The sequence below is a fragment of the Mus caroli genome, unplaced genomic scaffold (assembly GCF_978045245.1).
Source record: "Mus caroli unplaced genomic scaffold, Mus_caroli_1 scaffold_2, whole genome shotgun sequence".
Classification (NCBI taxonomy): Eukaryota; Metazoa; Chordata; class Mammalia; order Rodentia; family Muridae; genus Mus; species Mus caroli.
The window spans coordinates 16,040,832-16,057,500 of NW_028227257.1; the positions used below are offsets into that span (position 1 = coordinate 16,040,832).

The 16,669-nt window shown below is 48.5% G+C and overlaps 1 protein-coding gene across 1 annotated transcript; it reads right to left on the minus strand.

The window, feature by feature from the left end:
- Window positions 1-648: 648 nt before the first annotated feature.
- R3hdml (R3H domain containing like) lies at window positions 649-11,462 on the minus strand. The gene is made up of 5 exons (XM_021156972.2): window positions 11,202-11,462; window positions 8,037-8,155; window positions 5,274-5,406; window positions 3,783-3,898; window positions 649-781 (listed from the first exon to the last, which is right to left on the minus strand). Exons 1-5 carry the CDS (start codon window positions 11,460-11,462, stop codon window positions 649-651), a joined length of 762 nt encoding a protein of 253 aa, XP_021012631.1.
- Window positions 11,463-16,669: the final 5,207 nt, after the last annotated feature.

The following is a 16,669-nucleotide window of genomic DNA, read 5'->3' on the forward strand; positions in this document are numbered from 1 at the left end:
TGCACACAATTAAAAAAAAAAAAAAAAGGTAAGTTAGGACTTGTGCTCTAATAGCCGAGGGTGGTGACCTTCAGCTGCTAAACTTCTTGATTCTACTTCCTGATCATAGGTGTGCGCCACCTATGGCGACACAGGGCTGGTGCAGTGTTTCTCAGGCACGTATTGCAACGCTGAGCTATGGGTTGAGACTGTTCCGTAAATGCCTTTCGCTAGGTGGACAGTCTTGGGATGGAAGCCTGATAGTCACAAACTAAGCTTCCTGTTCTGTTCCCAGCTGCCCTAGCTGGAGATAACCAGCCACATGAAAACTTCAGATCTCGCCAGGCATGGTGGTGCAAGCCTTTAATCCCGACACTCTGGAGGCAGAGGCAGGCAGATCTCTGAGTTCAAGGCCAATGTAGTCAACACAGAGCGACATTGTCTTGAAAAACAAAAACGAACAAAAATGCATATCTCTCTAGATATCCAAGAGAACAAAGATGTTACTAAGGAAGGAAGAGGAGACTCCTTTAATGCATGCAGGACATTAAAGAAAAGACATTTATAAAGAATGGTAGGGGCTGCCCAATTCCTGTTCTTCCTCTCATCGTTGGGGAGGAATCTTTCAAGGGTCAGGTCCAGCTAGGGGCAACATAACATTGGGCCAGTTCAGACCCATGGGAGCCTGTTGGATTTGAGCCCAGAGAAGCACATGTTGCTGTTGCAGTTGCCTTGGTAACTGGGAGGACAGGCAGAACATGGCTTCCCGGCCTTGTAGGGTGCCTCTCCGATCCAGTTGCCCCTAAAAGAGAACAGACCCAAGGGAAACAGGGTTAGGAAACAGAAGAGTTTAGGGCAAACAGCCTTCACAGATTTCCATGTTTCAGCCCTGGGGGTTGGCTGTGTATGTGACCTTGCACAAGGCACCTCTATAAGTCCTGGTTTCTTTCTCTGCAAACCCAGAGGAAGATCTATCCTCCATAGGGATGCAGAGAAGAACAAAAATGCAGCCTGTGGGCTGGTGAGATGGCTCAGTGGGTAAGAGTACCCGACTGCTCTTCCGAAGGTCCAGAGTTCAAATCCCAGCAACCACATGGTGGCTCACAACCATCCGTAAGGAGATCTGGCGCCCTCTTCTGGAGTGTCTGAAGACAGCTACAGTGTACTTACATATAATAAATAAATTAAAAAAAAAAAAAAAGAAAGAAATACCATAACCAAGGCAACTCTTTTAAAAAAAAAATGCAGCCGGGCGTGGTGGCGCACGCCTTTAATCCCAGCACTCGGGAGGCAGAGGCAGGCGGATTTCTGAGTTCGAGGCCAGCCTGGTCTACAAAGTGAGTGCCAGGACAGCCAGGGCTACACAGAGAAACCCTGTCTCGAAAAACCAAAAAAAAAAAAAAAAAAAAAAAAAAAAAAATGCAGCCTGTGCATATATGCGCAGCATGGTGCATGGCAAATAGTGGCATCATGTAAGGCTTGGTATTCTCTTGTTCCCCAAATCTCCCTGGAGACTAGGTGCTCTGAACTAGAAACGCCCTCTCAAAGACCACTACCTTTTAGGGGAGTGAAAAGGGACTCATTGTCTAATGGTTACAAAGTTTCCTATAGGCTGATGAAAAAGGAAAAAGTTTAGAAGGGATGGGCATGTGTGTGGCTCAATTGGTAGAGATCTTGCCTAGCATGCAGAGAGCCCTGAGTTCAGTTCCCAGCACCGCATATAACAGGTGTGGAGGTACACGCTTATAATTCTGGCACTTGGAGGTGGGAGCAGGAGAACTAGTTCAAGATCATCTGTAGCTAGTTAATGAGTTAAAAGCCAGTCTGAACAACATGAGACCTTGTCTCAATAGAAGAATAGAGATAGCAAGATGGCTCAATGGGTCAAGGCACTGGCTGCTAAGCCAGATGATCTGAGTTCAGTTCCCAGAAGCTGGGGGATTTATGAGTTTGAGGCCAGCTTGCACAATGTGGTAAGTTTCAAGGTAGCATAGACCACATAAAGATACCCTGTTTCAAAACCACAAAACAACAATGAAACAAAATTTTAAAATTGTAAATTAACTAATTAATGTAAAATTTAATTTATTTTATTTAAATATGTATTTAAAATAATTTTAAAATAAAAAATAAATTAAAAAATAAAAATTAAAAAGAACATGCATTTAAAATTTTATTTTATTTAGATATGCATTTAAAATAACTTTAAAATTTAAAAAAAAATTAAAGATTTCCTCCCCTCAAAGTACTGGGTTGGCCTTATGTGTTGCTTGCTTTATTTTTGTTTTTTGAGACAGGGTGTCATGTAGCCAAGACTGGACCTCACTGTGAAGCCCAGGTGACCGTTAACTCCTGACCCCCTGGCTTCTACCTTCCCTGTGCTGGGATTACACCACGCACCACCAAGCCTGTCGAGTAATCAGGAGAATCGGACTTCCGATTTTACAACAGGTTTCATTCATTTATCCATTCATCCGTCAAGCTCTTCAGAGTGTCCATGGATATCAGGACTAGTGTCAGGTACTATAGACTGTACTTTGTAAAAGGACTCTTGGGGGCCAGGCACGAGGGGAACACACCTATAACCCCAACAATCAGAAGGCTGAGGCAGGAGGACCAGAAGTTCAGTCATCCTCATTGAGAATTTGAGGCCAGCCTGGGATAAGAGAGAGCCTGGTGTTTTGTTTTGTTTTGTCTTCTTTTACCGTACTTTAAAAGTACCCTTAAGCCTTTAGGAAGGTTGGGAGTGGAGAGTCATTTTGATAGAATCAGAGTAGCTCCCTGGGTTCTTTGTTTGTTTGTTTGTTTGTTTAATCATTTGAGGACAATTCTGCTTACAAAAAAAAAAAATAGATAACGGTAAGCATCCTAAGCCCAGCACTGGGGAAACTGAGGCAGAATCTCATCTGCAAGTTTGAGGCCACTCAACTTTGAACTCAAGTTTGAGTTCCAGGCTGGTCTGGGATAGAGAACGAGACCTGTCTCAACATACCAAAACAGGCTCTTTTTTCCTCATTTTGAGATGAAAATCTGTAATGTTCACAAGCCTGAACACTGACGCTGGAGGAAAACGGTTATTGTCGTTTTCCCTGTGTTTCGAAGAGATTCTGTAAAGGTGTCTCCTGATCTATTGAGTCTGAGGGAGAGCTCAGCGTGCCCTTCCATCCAGTCCCTCCTACAGGGGGCAGGCGTTCTTAGTTGTCTGTTTCTTGAGGTGAGCTCAGGGGCCTGGCACTGCGCCCACAAGAGGTTTGCATATGCCCAGTGATGCCTGGCATTGTTGTGAAAGGCTAGCTTAAGGGTAAAGTATTAGCATAAACATTCGGGGCGGGACGGGGCGGGGCGGGGCCGGGGAGGGCAGACGGGCCGATTCAGGCCATAGCCCCTCCCCCACCCCACCCCACCCCGCTCCTGCCTTTTGGTTTTGTCCCTCTCCTCCCTCTCCCTCTCCCTCTCCCTCTCCTCCCTCTCCCTCTCCCTCTCCCTCTCCCTCTCCCTCTCCCTCTCCCTCTTCCTCTCCCTCTCCCTCTCCCTCTCCCTCTCCCTCTCCCTCTCCCTCTCCCTCTCCCTCTCCCTCTCCCTCTCCTTCTCCTCTCTCCCCGCTCCCCTTGGGTTCAGAAGAAGAATTATTAGCTAAAGCTATGACTAAACGATAGAACACTTGCCTAGCTTGTACAAGACCCAGTCCCTGTATCAACCAACCAAACAACCAACCAAACAACCAACCACCTTGTCAGATGACTCTCCTAAATATCCCAACCCACTACAGTATTGAATAAAAGGAACCCTGGGGCAGTACTTACTTAATGGCGTAGTTGCAGACCAGGTAGACAGCCTGCTGCCAGGTGCTGCCCCACACATTGATGCTGCTACAGGTGTTAATGGCGCAGCCCAGCCGGCTGGAGGATGCCCACACCATCTGCAGAAGCACAGAGACAGGCAGGCTGAGACTTGAAGGATGGTTACTGGACGCCATTCTAGTTGAGTATATTATGTGACGTCTTGGGGCCAGGGATAGGATGGGGAAGAGGCCAAGTCTACATCCTAATGGGGAAGGGGATGGCTTGAGGCGTTTACTCTGTGATGGAATGTCTCTCAAAAATAGTATTTTATTGAACCCAACAGTAGGGGATATGTTTCACATTGTTACACAGTGAACGGTGAGCATACAACACTACTTCAAGGAGGTTAAATACAAACCTTTGAATCACACCCACCTGAATCAGCTTTGCCTGCTGTGAGATTTTGACTGCGTGTCTAATCCTCTCTGTGCCTCTCTGATTCATTAGAAAGGCAGAAGAATAATGCCCCATGATTTTGTTTTTATTTATTTATTTATTTTTAAAGATTTATTATTTATTATGTGTAAGTACACTGTAGCTATCTTCATATACTCCAGAAGAGGGCGTCAGATCTCATTACGGGTGGTTGTGAGCCACCATGTGGTTGCTGGGATTTGAACTCAGGACCTTTGGAAGAGCTCTTAAACGCTGAGCCATCTCTCCAGACCCTTGTTTTGTTTTTAGACAGTGCCTCACTGTGTATCCTTGGAGAGCCTGGAATGTGTAGACGAAGCTGAGCTTGAACTCACAGAGCTCTGCCTGCCTCTGCCTCTGCCTCCCAAGTGCTAGACTTAGAGACATGAGCCACCACGGCTATTTTTATTTTTTTAAGATAGTCGGAATGAGAGCCGGGCGGTGGTGGCACATGCCTTTTATCCCAGCACTTGGGAGGCAGAGGCAGGCAGATTTTTGAGTTCAAGGCCAGCCTGGTCTACAAAGTAAGTTCCAGGACAGCCAGGGCTACACAGAGAAACCCTGTCTCGAAAAAACCAACCCCCCCCCCTCAATAAAAAAGATAGTCGGAATGAGATGATGTGAAGCTCAGTCATAGAACAAAACAGACAACAGGAGTCTTGGGAAACGGAAAATACCCCAAAATATTTCAAACAAAATGGTGGCAAGTCATGATGCCTGTAATGAGTTCCAGGTCCCCAGGAGCCCAAGTTTCAATATATTTCATCTCAATGCATTGTCTGCACAACTTTCCAGGAATGTACACCTTACACAAAGGAAAGCACACACAGGGAACTGTGGGAGTGCCTGTGGTCCCAGTACTCAGGAGGCTGAGACAGGAGGATGGAGAGTTAGGAACCAGCTTGGAATAGGCAGTGACTCTGTCTACAAAGAGAGAAACAAAAGAAAGCCCATGGAGCCCAGAACCAAAGTCCCCATCCTGCCTTCCCCCATCATTTTCTGTCTGTTCAGTAGCACTCTCGACTGACAGGAGGGTACCTGGGTATAGTGGGAGCAGACAGGACCACTGCAGAGCCAAGGGCAGTGTGGGGTGCAATCCTTTGGAGCCGGGAATGAGTAATGACGCTTCTCCTCAGACCAAGACCTCACAAGGTCTACCACAGAACGGAACCTGGGGAGGCCAAGAACATGGAAGAAGGTGAGGGAGGATGGAAAAGTCACTCTGTCACCAACTTGTTTGGTGAGCCACTCATTTCTCCATCATGTTCCCCATCTGGAAAACGCTAGAATGGAGACCATCACACCTACCTCGTGGTTCTGTTCTGAAGGGCTACGGAGAGCTCACTTGTCCCTGGCACACAGTAAGTGCTCAATAAAGCTGTGCAGAGCCAGGTTGTCGTGGCATCTCAGACAGAGCTCATATTTTCAGGAAGGAGAGTCGTTCCGGATCACCAGCCCAGCCCAGGAAGCCCTCCACAGGCTAACGTAACTGATGGGGTCTGAGGACTTTCTCCATCAGCTGACAATGCCCATAGCCTGAAGAGATCAGGCCACCTCCTAAGGAGCTCTCTCTGGGACAGAGTTTAGAAGCATTCTAATGCTGTAGCTTGATGGTGTGCTGAGGTGAATCACATGACATGAAACTTCCTGCCCAGTCCCCTCAAACTTACAAAAGTGTGACGTTCCTTTTGTTCCTGGGGTTGCTCTGGGGGAGTTTCTCTGGTGACTTCTCTGACAAGTCTCTCTGGCCTCTCCTCACCATCCCTCTCGATGGCATTTGACTAACTCATCACTGGCCTTGAACTCAGAGATTGGCCTGCCTGTGCCTGTGCCTGTGCCTGTGTCTGTGCCTGTGTCTGTGCCTGTGTCTGTGCCTGTGTCTGTCTGTGTCTGTGCCTGTGCCTGTGCCTGTGCCTGTGCCTGTGCCTGTGCCTGTGCCTGTGCCTGTGCCTGTGCCTGAGCCTCTGCCTCTGCCTCTGCCTCTGCCTCTGCCTCTGCCTCTGCCTCTGCCTCTGCCTCTGCCTCTGCCTCTGCCTCTGCCTCTGCCTCTGCCTCTGCCTCTGCCTTCTAAGTGCTGGAATTAAAGGTGTTGCCACTACAGCTGGCCTTCTCTGGCTCTCTTATTCTCACGCTTTTTAAAAAGACTAAATTTTGGAGCTGGAGAGGTGGCTCAGGTCTTCCAGAAGATCCAAGTTCAGGGCAGGAGAACACATGTGGCAGACACATATACACATAAATGTAAAATGTTTTTAAAAAGATTTTATTTTTATTTAAATTGTGTGTGTGTGTGTGTGTCTGTGTACATGAGTACAGTGTCCAGGGATATCAAAAAAGAATGTTGGATCCCTTGGAGCTGAAGTTTCAGGTGACTATACTCACCCTTGACCACTGACTTAACCACTTTCTCTGAATAAGCTGCATTTCCTTAAGGGAATTATATGTCAGCCTTCCCTTCCCAGACTGCCCAGGTGTTTTCTCTTACTCTCCATCACTGTACTTAGCAGATAGGCATAAAACCAAAGGAGCAGTAAGTGGACCCAGGAGCAATCACACTGGCAATGTGCGACAGTGCCTCTGTCAACTTGTTTTCTCTGTGAGCTCCAAAAGGGCCAGCCATCAGGCAACTGGAGTGAGACAGGAAAAATCTCATAGCAGGAAAAGAGGGTGTGTGAGCCGGGGGAAGACCATGGTCTTCAAGATCATCAGCTCTGCAGGACTCTGAGAGACCATTCCTGGCTCCCAAGGCCTAGCACTGCCTCCAACCAGCTGGTGACATGCCAAGGTGGAGATGCGCCCAATGGCATGAGGAGCTCAGTCAGGACCAACCTTGACCCCTGCTCGGGATATGGCAAACTGGTAGGCTAGGGAGGGTCATGTTTTCCTAAGGTCCTTAATTTGTTGAATAAAAAGGTGCCATAATGGACATCTCTTAAATGTTTCTGTGTATGTTTGTGTGCACATGTGCAGACACACATGTCCCTGCAGACACACGTGTTCATGTGGGGCACATGTGTCCGTTTGGAGGCCAGAAGTCAACCTCAGGTATCATTTCTTAGATGCCATCTGCCTTGTGTTTTGAAACAGGGTCTCTCACTGGCCTAAAATTCAAAGACTAGGCTAGTCTGCCTTGCTAGTGATCCCCAGGGACACCCCCCCCCCCCAGCCTCTATTTCCCCAGTGCAGGGATTGCAGAAATGCACCATTGTGCTCTGTTTTCTTACCTGGGTTTTGAGTATTGAACACAGATCCTTGAGATTGCCAGACAAACACTTTAGCAGCTGAGCCTCTCCTCAGCCCTCATAAATGTCTTTGGAAGTTTACTAGCTTATGAAACCCACCTGTCTAGAAATAGCCTAGGTCAACAGGGACTCCCCCCCCCCCCCCGAGTTTTGGAATATAGGCGTAACTTTCTCAGGTCACACAGACCAGAATTCAGGCACCCACATTCTGACTCAGAAGCCGGAATGGTGACAAAAGCCAGGCTAGCAGTTCAGTTTCATTGTCACTCCTGAGTTCAGTGTACTCACGTCTGTCCTCTGTCCTAGCTCCACTCTCCAAAGCCCTCATCACCTCATGGTGCACGTGAATCTTCAAATCCATCCTCACTCTCTGACGTAGCATGAGCTCTAGTCCGTATTGTCCGTGTCTCCTAAACCTCAATGGGCTTCCATATATGCAGAACGAGTCTACCTGGATACGAGTCTACAGTATCCATCACCATGCATAGCGCCTGGGCCGGAGTAGGTACTCAGTGTCCATTTGTTCAGTGGTGAAATGAAGAAAGGACAGAGGTTCACTCACCGGCCGGAATGGATAGAGAGGTTCTGGCCCACGTACTTCATCAGCTGTGAGGGTCCGTGGGCCCAGATGCACTGGGTGGCCCAGGCTTCAGCAGACCTGGCCAGCTGCTCATCCCAAACCTGATGAAGGACAGACCATGATTTGCACCCAGGTAAATAACCACCATGATCATGGTCGGGAGCAGAGATGCCCATCTCCCTGACTCTGTGCAGTCTCGATCACCTGAGACCAATGCACCCACTTAAGAGATCCGAAAACAGAGGCTCAGACAGACTCCCAGGTCAAGCACAGCTCCTCAGCTGAGCCAAGGTCTGTGCTCCAGTCTCTGGCTCTGAGTAGCCACGTTCTTTCTTTCTCACTAGACCTCAAATTGAAAGCTCTAAGCTCAGTCAGGAACCCCAGGGCATTTATTTAGTAGTTATCAGTTGTCAAGTAACTGAACTCGGGGTGAAGAGGAATCACTAAGTTTAAGTTCCCAGTATTTTCATTTAAAAACTCAACTCAAGGCCTTTTTCCCTTAAAGTATGGAAACTTGCAAATAACTAAGATTAAAAATAAAAGCAGAAGGTGGTGGTGCATACCTTTCATCCTAGCATTCTGGAGGCAGAGACAGGAAGATCTCTATAAATTGAGGCCAGTCTGGTCTACTTGGCAAACATCAGGTCAGTCAAGGCTGCATAGCAGAGAGACGCTGTCTCGAAAACAATGTATCAAAAGAAGGCAAGGTGGATCAACCTACATCTTTCATCACTCCTGGACTGTTCTCTAAGCCACCTGTATCCATCCCCAGCAGTCTCCAACCTGAAATGCTCCCTGTACACCCAGATATGTAGACTCACAATGACTGTGTGCTCTGTTCTACACTTGACTCCTTTCATTTGACAAGACAGGTCACCCTAGTGGGTATTCCACATCAACACCTTTTAAATCCCATCTTTATCCTTCTTCATAGTTATATAAGTTTCCAGTGTGGAAATTCTTCACAATTTATAACTGGGAGAAAAATATCTCTTAAAAAAATACTAACTCCTAGGGCTGGAAAGATGGCTTAAAGGGGAAAGAACAGGTAGAGTTCTTTCAGAGGACCTGGGTTTGGCTCCCAGCACCCATATAACAACTCACAACTGCCTATCATTCCAGTTCTAGAGAAGCTGATATACCTTTTTGTTTAAGGAAAGCCTGGGCTACATGAGGTTGAAGTGGGATAGCAAGACAGGAAAATTATGGAGATTTGGGAAGAGAGGAGAGCCCCTCCCACTGGCGCCTCTTCCCACCTGCTGAGACTTAAGGAATCTAACACAGCTAACATCTCCCACTGCTGACAAGATCTTGTCTCAAAACAAAACAAGGGCTGGAGAGAGATGGTTCGGTGGTTAAGAGGACTGGCTGTTCTTCCAGAGGAGCCAGGTTCAGTTCCTAGCTCTCACCTGGAGGTTCAGAACCATCTGTAACTCCAGTTCCAGGGGGCACCCGTTGCTTTCTTCCTGCCTCCCTGAACACCAGGCACTCACTCATATGGTGCACAGTCATACATGCAAGCAAAACCTTCACACACATAAAAATAAATAGATAAAATATTAACAAAACCCCCAAACCCAGCTTCCTCCTAGCTCTGACTCCCTGGAATTCTCTCTGTTAGTATTGTTCACTCAGCAAATATTGAACAATATTCTTTGGCACCGAGGACTCAGTCTAGCAAGGAAATGAGCTGTCAAACAAACATGACGCACCACAAGCCCGGGGCATGTGGGAATGTGGAAAGTGACCAGACCTTCTTGGCGCTTGGAAGGTCTCAGGAGGGAGAGCTGCTTAGCCTCAACCTGGTGCATGGGCACAGGCCACCACGCGGACAAGAAATGAAGGCGCTGAAGGAAGCTAAGATGCCCACATTATTGCTGTCTGCTGCTGCCTGCTGCTGCCTGCTGCTGCCTGCTGCACTGGTAACCCTCCCCAGCATCCCTGGAGAGACACCATCCCAGTGTTCTATACAACAGGCAATAAGTAAACACCTGTTGGAGCTAGTGCCATCGATATTGCCCGTGCTCAATTAAATATGTCATTTGTTTGGGAACTGGGGGGCCTTCTGTGTGGCAGTTTCAACGTTAATAAACGAATGAGTAAGTCAGCAAACAAGTAGATGACGCCTCCCGCCCCAACCCCCAGCTCCCTGCTATCTGGCTCCTGTCTGGCCCCTTCACAATTATCTCCTGATACTTGATATTAGGGCTCTGTATCTTGTTGTAGACTTTAGTTTCTCTTACCTACTCCCTCCCCCCAAACAGTAGGGTTCTTCAGGGAAAAAACCTTGTTCTCCAAAGTACCCAGAAGGCTTAGTGCTGCACTGGGCTCCAAGAAGAAGGCAGTACATAAGAGAACACGGAGAGGGGCCCCATTTCCAGTTGTTAGGCAGGTGGGAGTCTATCAGCTATCTCTTTCCCTAAAGAAGTCTCTGTGTGCTGTCAGTCTATCTCTCCAGGCTTTGGGGACAATAGTCCCGGGGAGGAGCTGAGATAGGAGGGTATTCCTCCTCCATGCTGAGGGTTTTGGCTTCTGGGAGACTGAGCTGAGAGACACTAGAGCTGACTCTGAAAAAGACATCCCAGACTGCCCTGAGATTCAGCTCCTGGCGTTCCTCAGCCCAAGATACCCTGGTGCCTGCCTGTCTTCCACAGAATGAATGGTCTGGGTGTGTCAAGCAACCCCCTCTGCTGAGAGACAATAGCCTGGAAAGCTCCTGTCTCTACCCCCTGCAAATGCACAGCGTGGAACAAAATTCTCGTGTTATTGGAAACTCCTGCCTTAGCAGCAGGCAGACCTGGCTTGCAATCCAGGCTGGGAGACCTTAGTCAAACCTGTCTTCTGACTCTCAATTCCTTCATTTGGAAAACATAAAATGCAGTATTGAAGGAAGAGGGTTCTGTGAAGGGCCCCAAGGCCCTCTACAGATAGTATACCTCTCTCCCCACCCCCTACCCCAGCCTCATTCAGTGAGGATTTATGCAAGGACCTTTCTTTCTGAATCTGTAAAATGGACCACCCGTTTTCACCATTTGCTTAGGCCAGACAGACAGGCAGATGGTCTAGCTCGTCAAGGCCAGCCACCCCAGGCCACAGAGAACAATCTGGTCTTGGCTGGATGGTGCACAGGGAAAGTTTGGGACTCACCATATACTCCATGTTGGCAGCAGGTGGGTGTACGCTGGCCCGGATGTGGTTGTGATAATCCAGTAAAGCGCTCATGTCCCGAGCAGAGATGTGGCGCTTCCGGCGGTGCCGGGGCACCCCCAGGCCAGACAGGGGCCACACAGCTGTGTTCTTGGGTCGGCCCTGGATCAGCGTGGTGTTGGGCATCCGTAAGGCCCCCACTGTGTGACCCATCCAAAGGAGAAGGCCTGCGAGGCCCACGATGCTGGACAGAAGAGGCATAGCTGTCTGGGATGGTGTACCTGTCTGGTGCAGTTAGAGCTGCTGCCTAGAAGAGGTGGGTATGAGAAGGCCAAACCCTGAGAACTCCCCTTGAGCACTGCCAGTCTGGAGAATGCTCCTTGGGAACTTGGCAGAGATCCTCTGACCCAGCTCTCATCCCGATACTCAATTCTTCCTCCTTGCTCCCTGGACTCCGTGGGTTAGGTGATGAGAAGTGCCCAGACAGTAGCTAATTCAGACTGGGCTCTGGAGTGGGAAGGTGCCACCACCTCAAAGCCAGGGCTCTGTCGCATCTGCCCAGGAGACAGACGGCCATCCCCTCTGGCCAAATGCCTTCTTTACCAATCCCATAATGTTGGGCTCAGTAGATGCCCGCAGAAGCAGGACAGGCCCTTTTCTGAGTGCAGTGGCCTCAGGATGGACGGGGTGACATGGGAAGGTCAGATGGCAGAAGATGACAGAGGCAGAGAGGACATCGGAGGTCAGAGAAAAAGACAAGGAGAGGCAAACAAAAGGAGACAGAAAAAGGGGGATTCGAAAGAAACAGGAAGGAGGAAGAGTAGAGAGTTGTGATGAAAAGAAACCGTGGCAGAAATGGAGGCAAAGGGAAATAGAATCGAGGAGAGGAGAGGAGAGGAGAGGAGAGGAGAGGAGAGGAGAGGAGAGGAGAGGAGAGGAGAGGAGAGGAGAGGAGAGGAGAGGCCAGGCCAGGAAAGGCTAGGGGAAACCAGACATCAGGTTCCCTGGGGGGCACATACCCAGAACAGGTGGCCCCAAGAGGTGGCAGGAGGTGGTGGAGAAGTCAGGGGATCTCTGCAAGTACTCTGGTAGTGCAGCAACTTTAAGGTCCCCCTTTAAGGTCCCCGGGGAGTGATGGCCTCTGACGTCCCAGCCAGCAGCCCCCTCCTTCTCCAGCCAGCATATTCAGAGAGTGAGGCTCCGCCTGCCTCTCCTGTGGGCTTTCCTCTCCAGCTCTCTCCTCCTGGTCCCTTTGCCATCTGGAATATGCAGGGGCTGTGGCTGAGCTGCCAGCTGGCTGGAGGTAGAGTGATGGGGTAGGGGTCCTGGAGGGAGATGCCCATGCATCCATGGAGATCCCAGACCCAAGAGAAACCTCTACTTGCCAGACCCTTGTAGAACAAGGCAGCAGGAGAGAGTTCTGACTTCTCCCAAGGAAGCCCTTAGCCTCAGGGTGGGCAGATATGACGGTGGTCCAGGTATGAGCATCTAATGTGTGCCACATCCTGGGATGAGAGCTTTACACACACAAGCTCAGCCAACATTCAGAGGCGCCACAACCCCTCTCTGTACCATTCTGTACAGGAAGACTCTGAAGCCCCCCAGAGGTAAAGGAAAAAGGCGCCTTCAAGTAGAGCCTAGGTTCAAACCCAAGTCTGTTCCCCAGAGCCCTGTTAGCATGAACAAATGATGTTCTGTTCTGTAGTCAAACAAAATACAGATGTCTGAGGTGAACCCCACTCAGACAGCATGGTGTGTGTGTGTGCAACAACAAAGCACTTCAGACCCTGTCATTCCACTCACTGCTAAGCGCCCATGAGCAGTTGATTTGCGGAACTGTTTTATCCTCACTGGTACAGATGAGCGAACAGAGACACCTGTCTCATCACCTGCCTTGTCAAACTGTTGTGCGAGTCAATGAGTCACTGTTTGTGGAGCTACAACGGCAGCTGGCACACAGTGTGTTTCCTGTGGGTGTGTGCATGCATGTTCATACATGCTCTTATTTAACTGTCTGCACCTGTGTGTCGTGTGTGTGCTAGTCCAGTTGCACCTACATAGGCATGCGGGATCCAGGTGCCTGCATGAGCATACTTGTGACTGTACATACATGCGTGGATGTGATTTCATCTCCACTGGTCTCTGAGTTGCTGAAGGTGTAGATTTGGCATTCGTTTTCCTCATCTTTGGTTGCTCATATTCTGAATAAATAGCCATCATTCTTTCCATACGACTGGAGAGTCACACTTACAGGGGATGTGTGTAAAGGGGTAATGGATGAATAAACCCCAGGCTGGGCTGGAGAGTTGGCTCAGTGGTTAAGAGCGCTTGCTATTGTAAAGGACCTGGGTTCGATTCCCAGCACCCACATGGAGGCTTACCACCTCTTAGGGTACCAGGCACACAAGTGATGTACAGACAGACATACATGCAGGCAAATCACTCATAAACATAAAATAATAAAAATCTAAAAAGAAGTGTATTTTGTTTTGGGTTGTTTGTTTTGTTTTGTTTTTGTTTTTAAGGACCCCCCCCCCCCCCAGGCTGAGGCAAGTTGGGAAGTGGCAGGTCCCTGCCCAGCTGGTGGTACAGGAACTGCTTGGGCTGGCCCACTCAAACTGAGTCTTCCTCCAGACACTTGAAATCCTAGCTCCAGGCTGCCACTCAGACTGCTCCTCCACAGCCCAGACAACACGGCTGCCAAAGCACACACTCTCCTGCTGCAGCTGTCCCCAGCCACAGCATCCCCAGCTCGCTTAAATGACCCACTGGAAACTAAAGGAGACTGTGGGAGACTGTGATCCCTGACCTGAGCAGGGCCTTCCCACCACAGGGCAAGAAAGCAGACACAAAAAAAGCCCTAGCTCTTGGGGACAGAGGACTGTCCAGTTATATCCAAACCCTGCTGGCTGCCCAACCTTGACCACTCCCATGGGAAGTGCCCAAGCCTCGCTTTTGAGCTTAGCATCAATGGTTCCAGTACACCGGGCATGATTGAGGCAGAGATGCATCTATCCTACAATAAGTGCACTAAGGCCTTCTTTGCTCGAGATAAGGCTGATCTGTTTCTGTGAGGCAGATTTTCAGCAGGAAAAATAGCCAGGGTAGGGCAGGAAATAATTAGGGGTGGTCCGGATTAGGAGCTTTTGGTTATTTTCTCTCAATGCCTTCTATTCCTGCTGGGTTCAGCTTCTTGCCTTCTCTGGGCTGGAGCAAATGGAGGGAAGTCCTTCCAGAGACTGGTCTCTGAGGCTATATAGTTTGGTGGCTCACAGGACAGGCTGAATCCAGACAGCCTAGGTTACTGGCCCAGCCCCATCCCTAGCTGTGTGCCCACCAGCAAGCTACTCAGTCATCCTGTGTCTCAGTGTCTTCATCTAGAAAGTGGAACCACAGGGCTGAAGAGAGGGCTCAGTGGTTAAGCGTGCTCGCCGGTCTTCCAGAGGTTGAGTTGGGTTCTTAGCATGCACGGCGAGTGGCTCCAGGGAGATCTCTTGGCTTCTCTGAGCTTTGCACGCACATAAACATACATATACATGCACACATAACACACACACGCACACACACACACATACACACACACACACACACACACAGAGAGAGAATTAAAAATAATAAAAAGGATGAGGCGGAGCCCAGGCACGGTAGCACACAGCTTTAATTCCAGCACCCAGGAGCTAGAAGCAGGCTTCGAATTCAAGGCAGTCCTGGGCTACAGAGTGAATTCTCAGTCAGCTAGGGCTACAGAATGTAACAGTATATTTATTCTCCTGTAATAATTGTCATCTGTGAGGCTGACTGCCTCCTGCTAACCCAGGCCTAGTCCTGGAAGCTGCTAGCCTCAGTACAATCTTATGTAGGCCTAGAATGTTTTCAACCTCTGACCTACCGCTGAGGAAGCGCATCCTTTCCTGTTCTTTCTGAGCTCTGGCTGGCAGATTCAACGCAGCCTTTCCGGCTCAAACACCTCGCCAAGCTGACTGACTTAACCCGGCTTCTCTCTCTTTGCCTCTCCTGAATTGCTCTGCTTGACCTCAAACTGACTCTTGCAATCTGTTCTAAGCTTCTGGCTTCTTCTCATCCTCTGGCTTGTTCTCTCTTCAATCTGTCTCTGTAAAACTCTCCCAGTAAAACTGCCCCTCCTTTCTCTTTTTTTCTATGGTGCTCTCTTAAGTAGCCACTTTTTCCTGTCTTCATTGGAAATGGGCGTATACTATTCTGTCAATCTCTCTCTGATTCATCACTTTGCCACTCAATTAGACATCACTTTCAAACACAGTTGCTTCCTTCTACAAACTAACTTTACATTCATTGGTTGGGATTAAAGGTGTGTACTAAGGCTGAGCCACACCACAACTAGAAACAGGTTGTTTTTTCCAGTAAACAACACAATCTTGGGGTTCACAGTATGATAAAATATCTTTCATCAACAGGGTGATCTAAAAAAAAAGATTAAATTACATTTATCACAGCACACCTGTGATGGGAAAAAAAAAAAAAACAAAAAACAAAACAACCTGTAGGAATCAACTTTCTCTTCTACCATGTGAGTCCCAGAGACCAACCAGAGACCAACTCAGGTGGTTAGGCTTACCCACTGAGCCATCGTGCTGGCTCAAGTTAGTATCTAAGACCTTCACTGAAATGCCTGACACAGGACAAGCTGACAATAGTTATAATAACAGCTAATAATGATATCCATAGTCAACCTTTACAGAGCATATGGGGGATGGCAGGGTCTAAATGCTTTATACCTGCAGGCCTGTTAAAGCTCATTCCATCTTCATGATATCAGCATCCCTGCTCTCCAGCTGACAACGTGGATGTTCAGAGAGGCTAAGCAGTTTGCCCCCTTGGAAACAGGAGTCTAGCGTAGGTCTCTCCCACTCCCCAGCTCAAGGTTGTATCTGAAACAAGAGTATGGGCCAGGAGACTGCTGCTGGGCAGAGGCACCTGGAAGGCAGAGGGGCCCTTAGACATCCTCTGGGCCATGGTTGAGAAAAGAGACTCAGAGAGGTTGGACAGCATGTCCAAGGACAATCTACAGGAGCTGGCAGGCTTCGGACTATAGCTAAGATCTGTCACTCCAGATCCAAACAGCAGGAGTGTAGCCATTAGAAACAGAAAAGCTACAGGGCTTTGTTTGTGTTTGTTTGTTTGTTTGTTTGAAACAGGATTTTGCTATTTATCCCAGACTGGCCTCAAAATTGCAGCAATCTTCCCGCACTGGTCTCCCCGAAGGTTTGTTTTTGTTTTTGTTTGTTTGTTTTGTTTTGGGGGGTATGTGTTTTAGGGGGTTTGAGGGTTGTTTGTTTGTTTGTTTGTTTTAGCTACTCTGGGGGAAAAAGATTTAAACATTTTTATTTGTGTTAAGGTCTCTGGGAAGAAGAGTTTAAGATGGTTGTAAGCCACAAATGCTCTTAACCTCACTACCATTTCCCCGCTTTCACAGCATTGAGATTTTGATT

What these genes read in the sequence shown, in the direction of transcription:
- R3hdml (XM_021156972.2), bottom strand. Translation starts at nt 11,462, where the DNA reads ATGCCTCTTCTGTCCAGCATCGTGGGCCTCGCAGGCCTTCTCCTTTGG. An exon ending in CTCTCTATCCATTCCGGCCG is followed by an intron (nt 5,407 to 8,036) that starts GTGAGTGAACCT and finishes TGGCCTCCCCAG; the next exon opens with GTTCCGTTCTGTGGTAGACC. An exon ending in GTCTGCAACTACGCCATTAA is followed by an intron (nt 782 to 3,782) that starts GTAAGTACTGCC and finishes GTTCTCTTTTAG; the next exon opens with GGGCAACTGGATCGGAGAGG.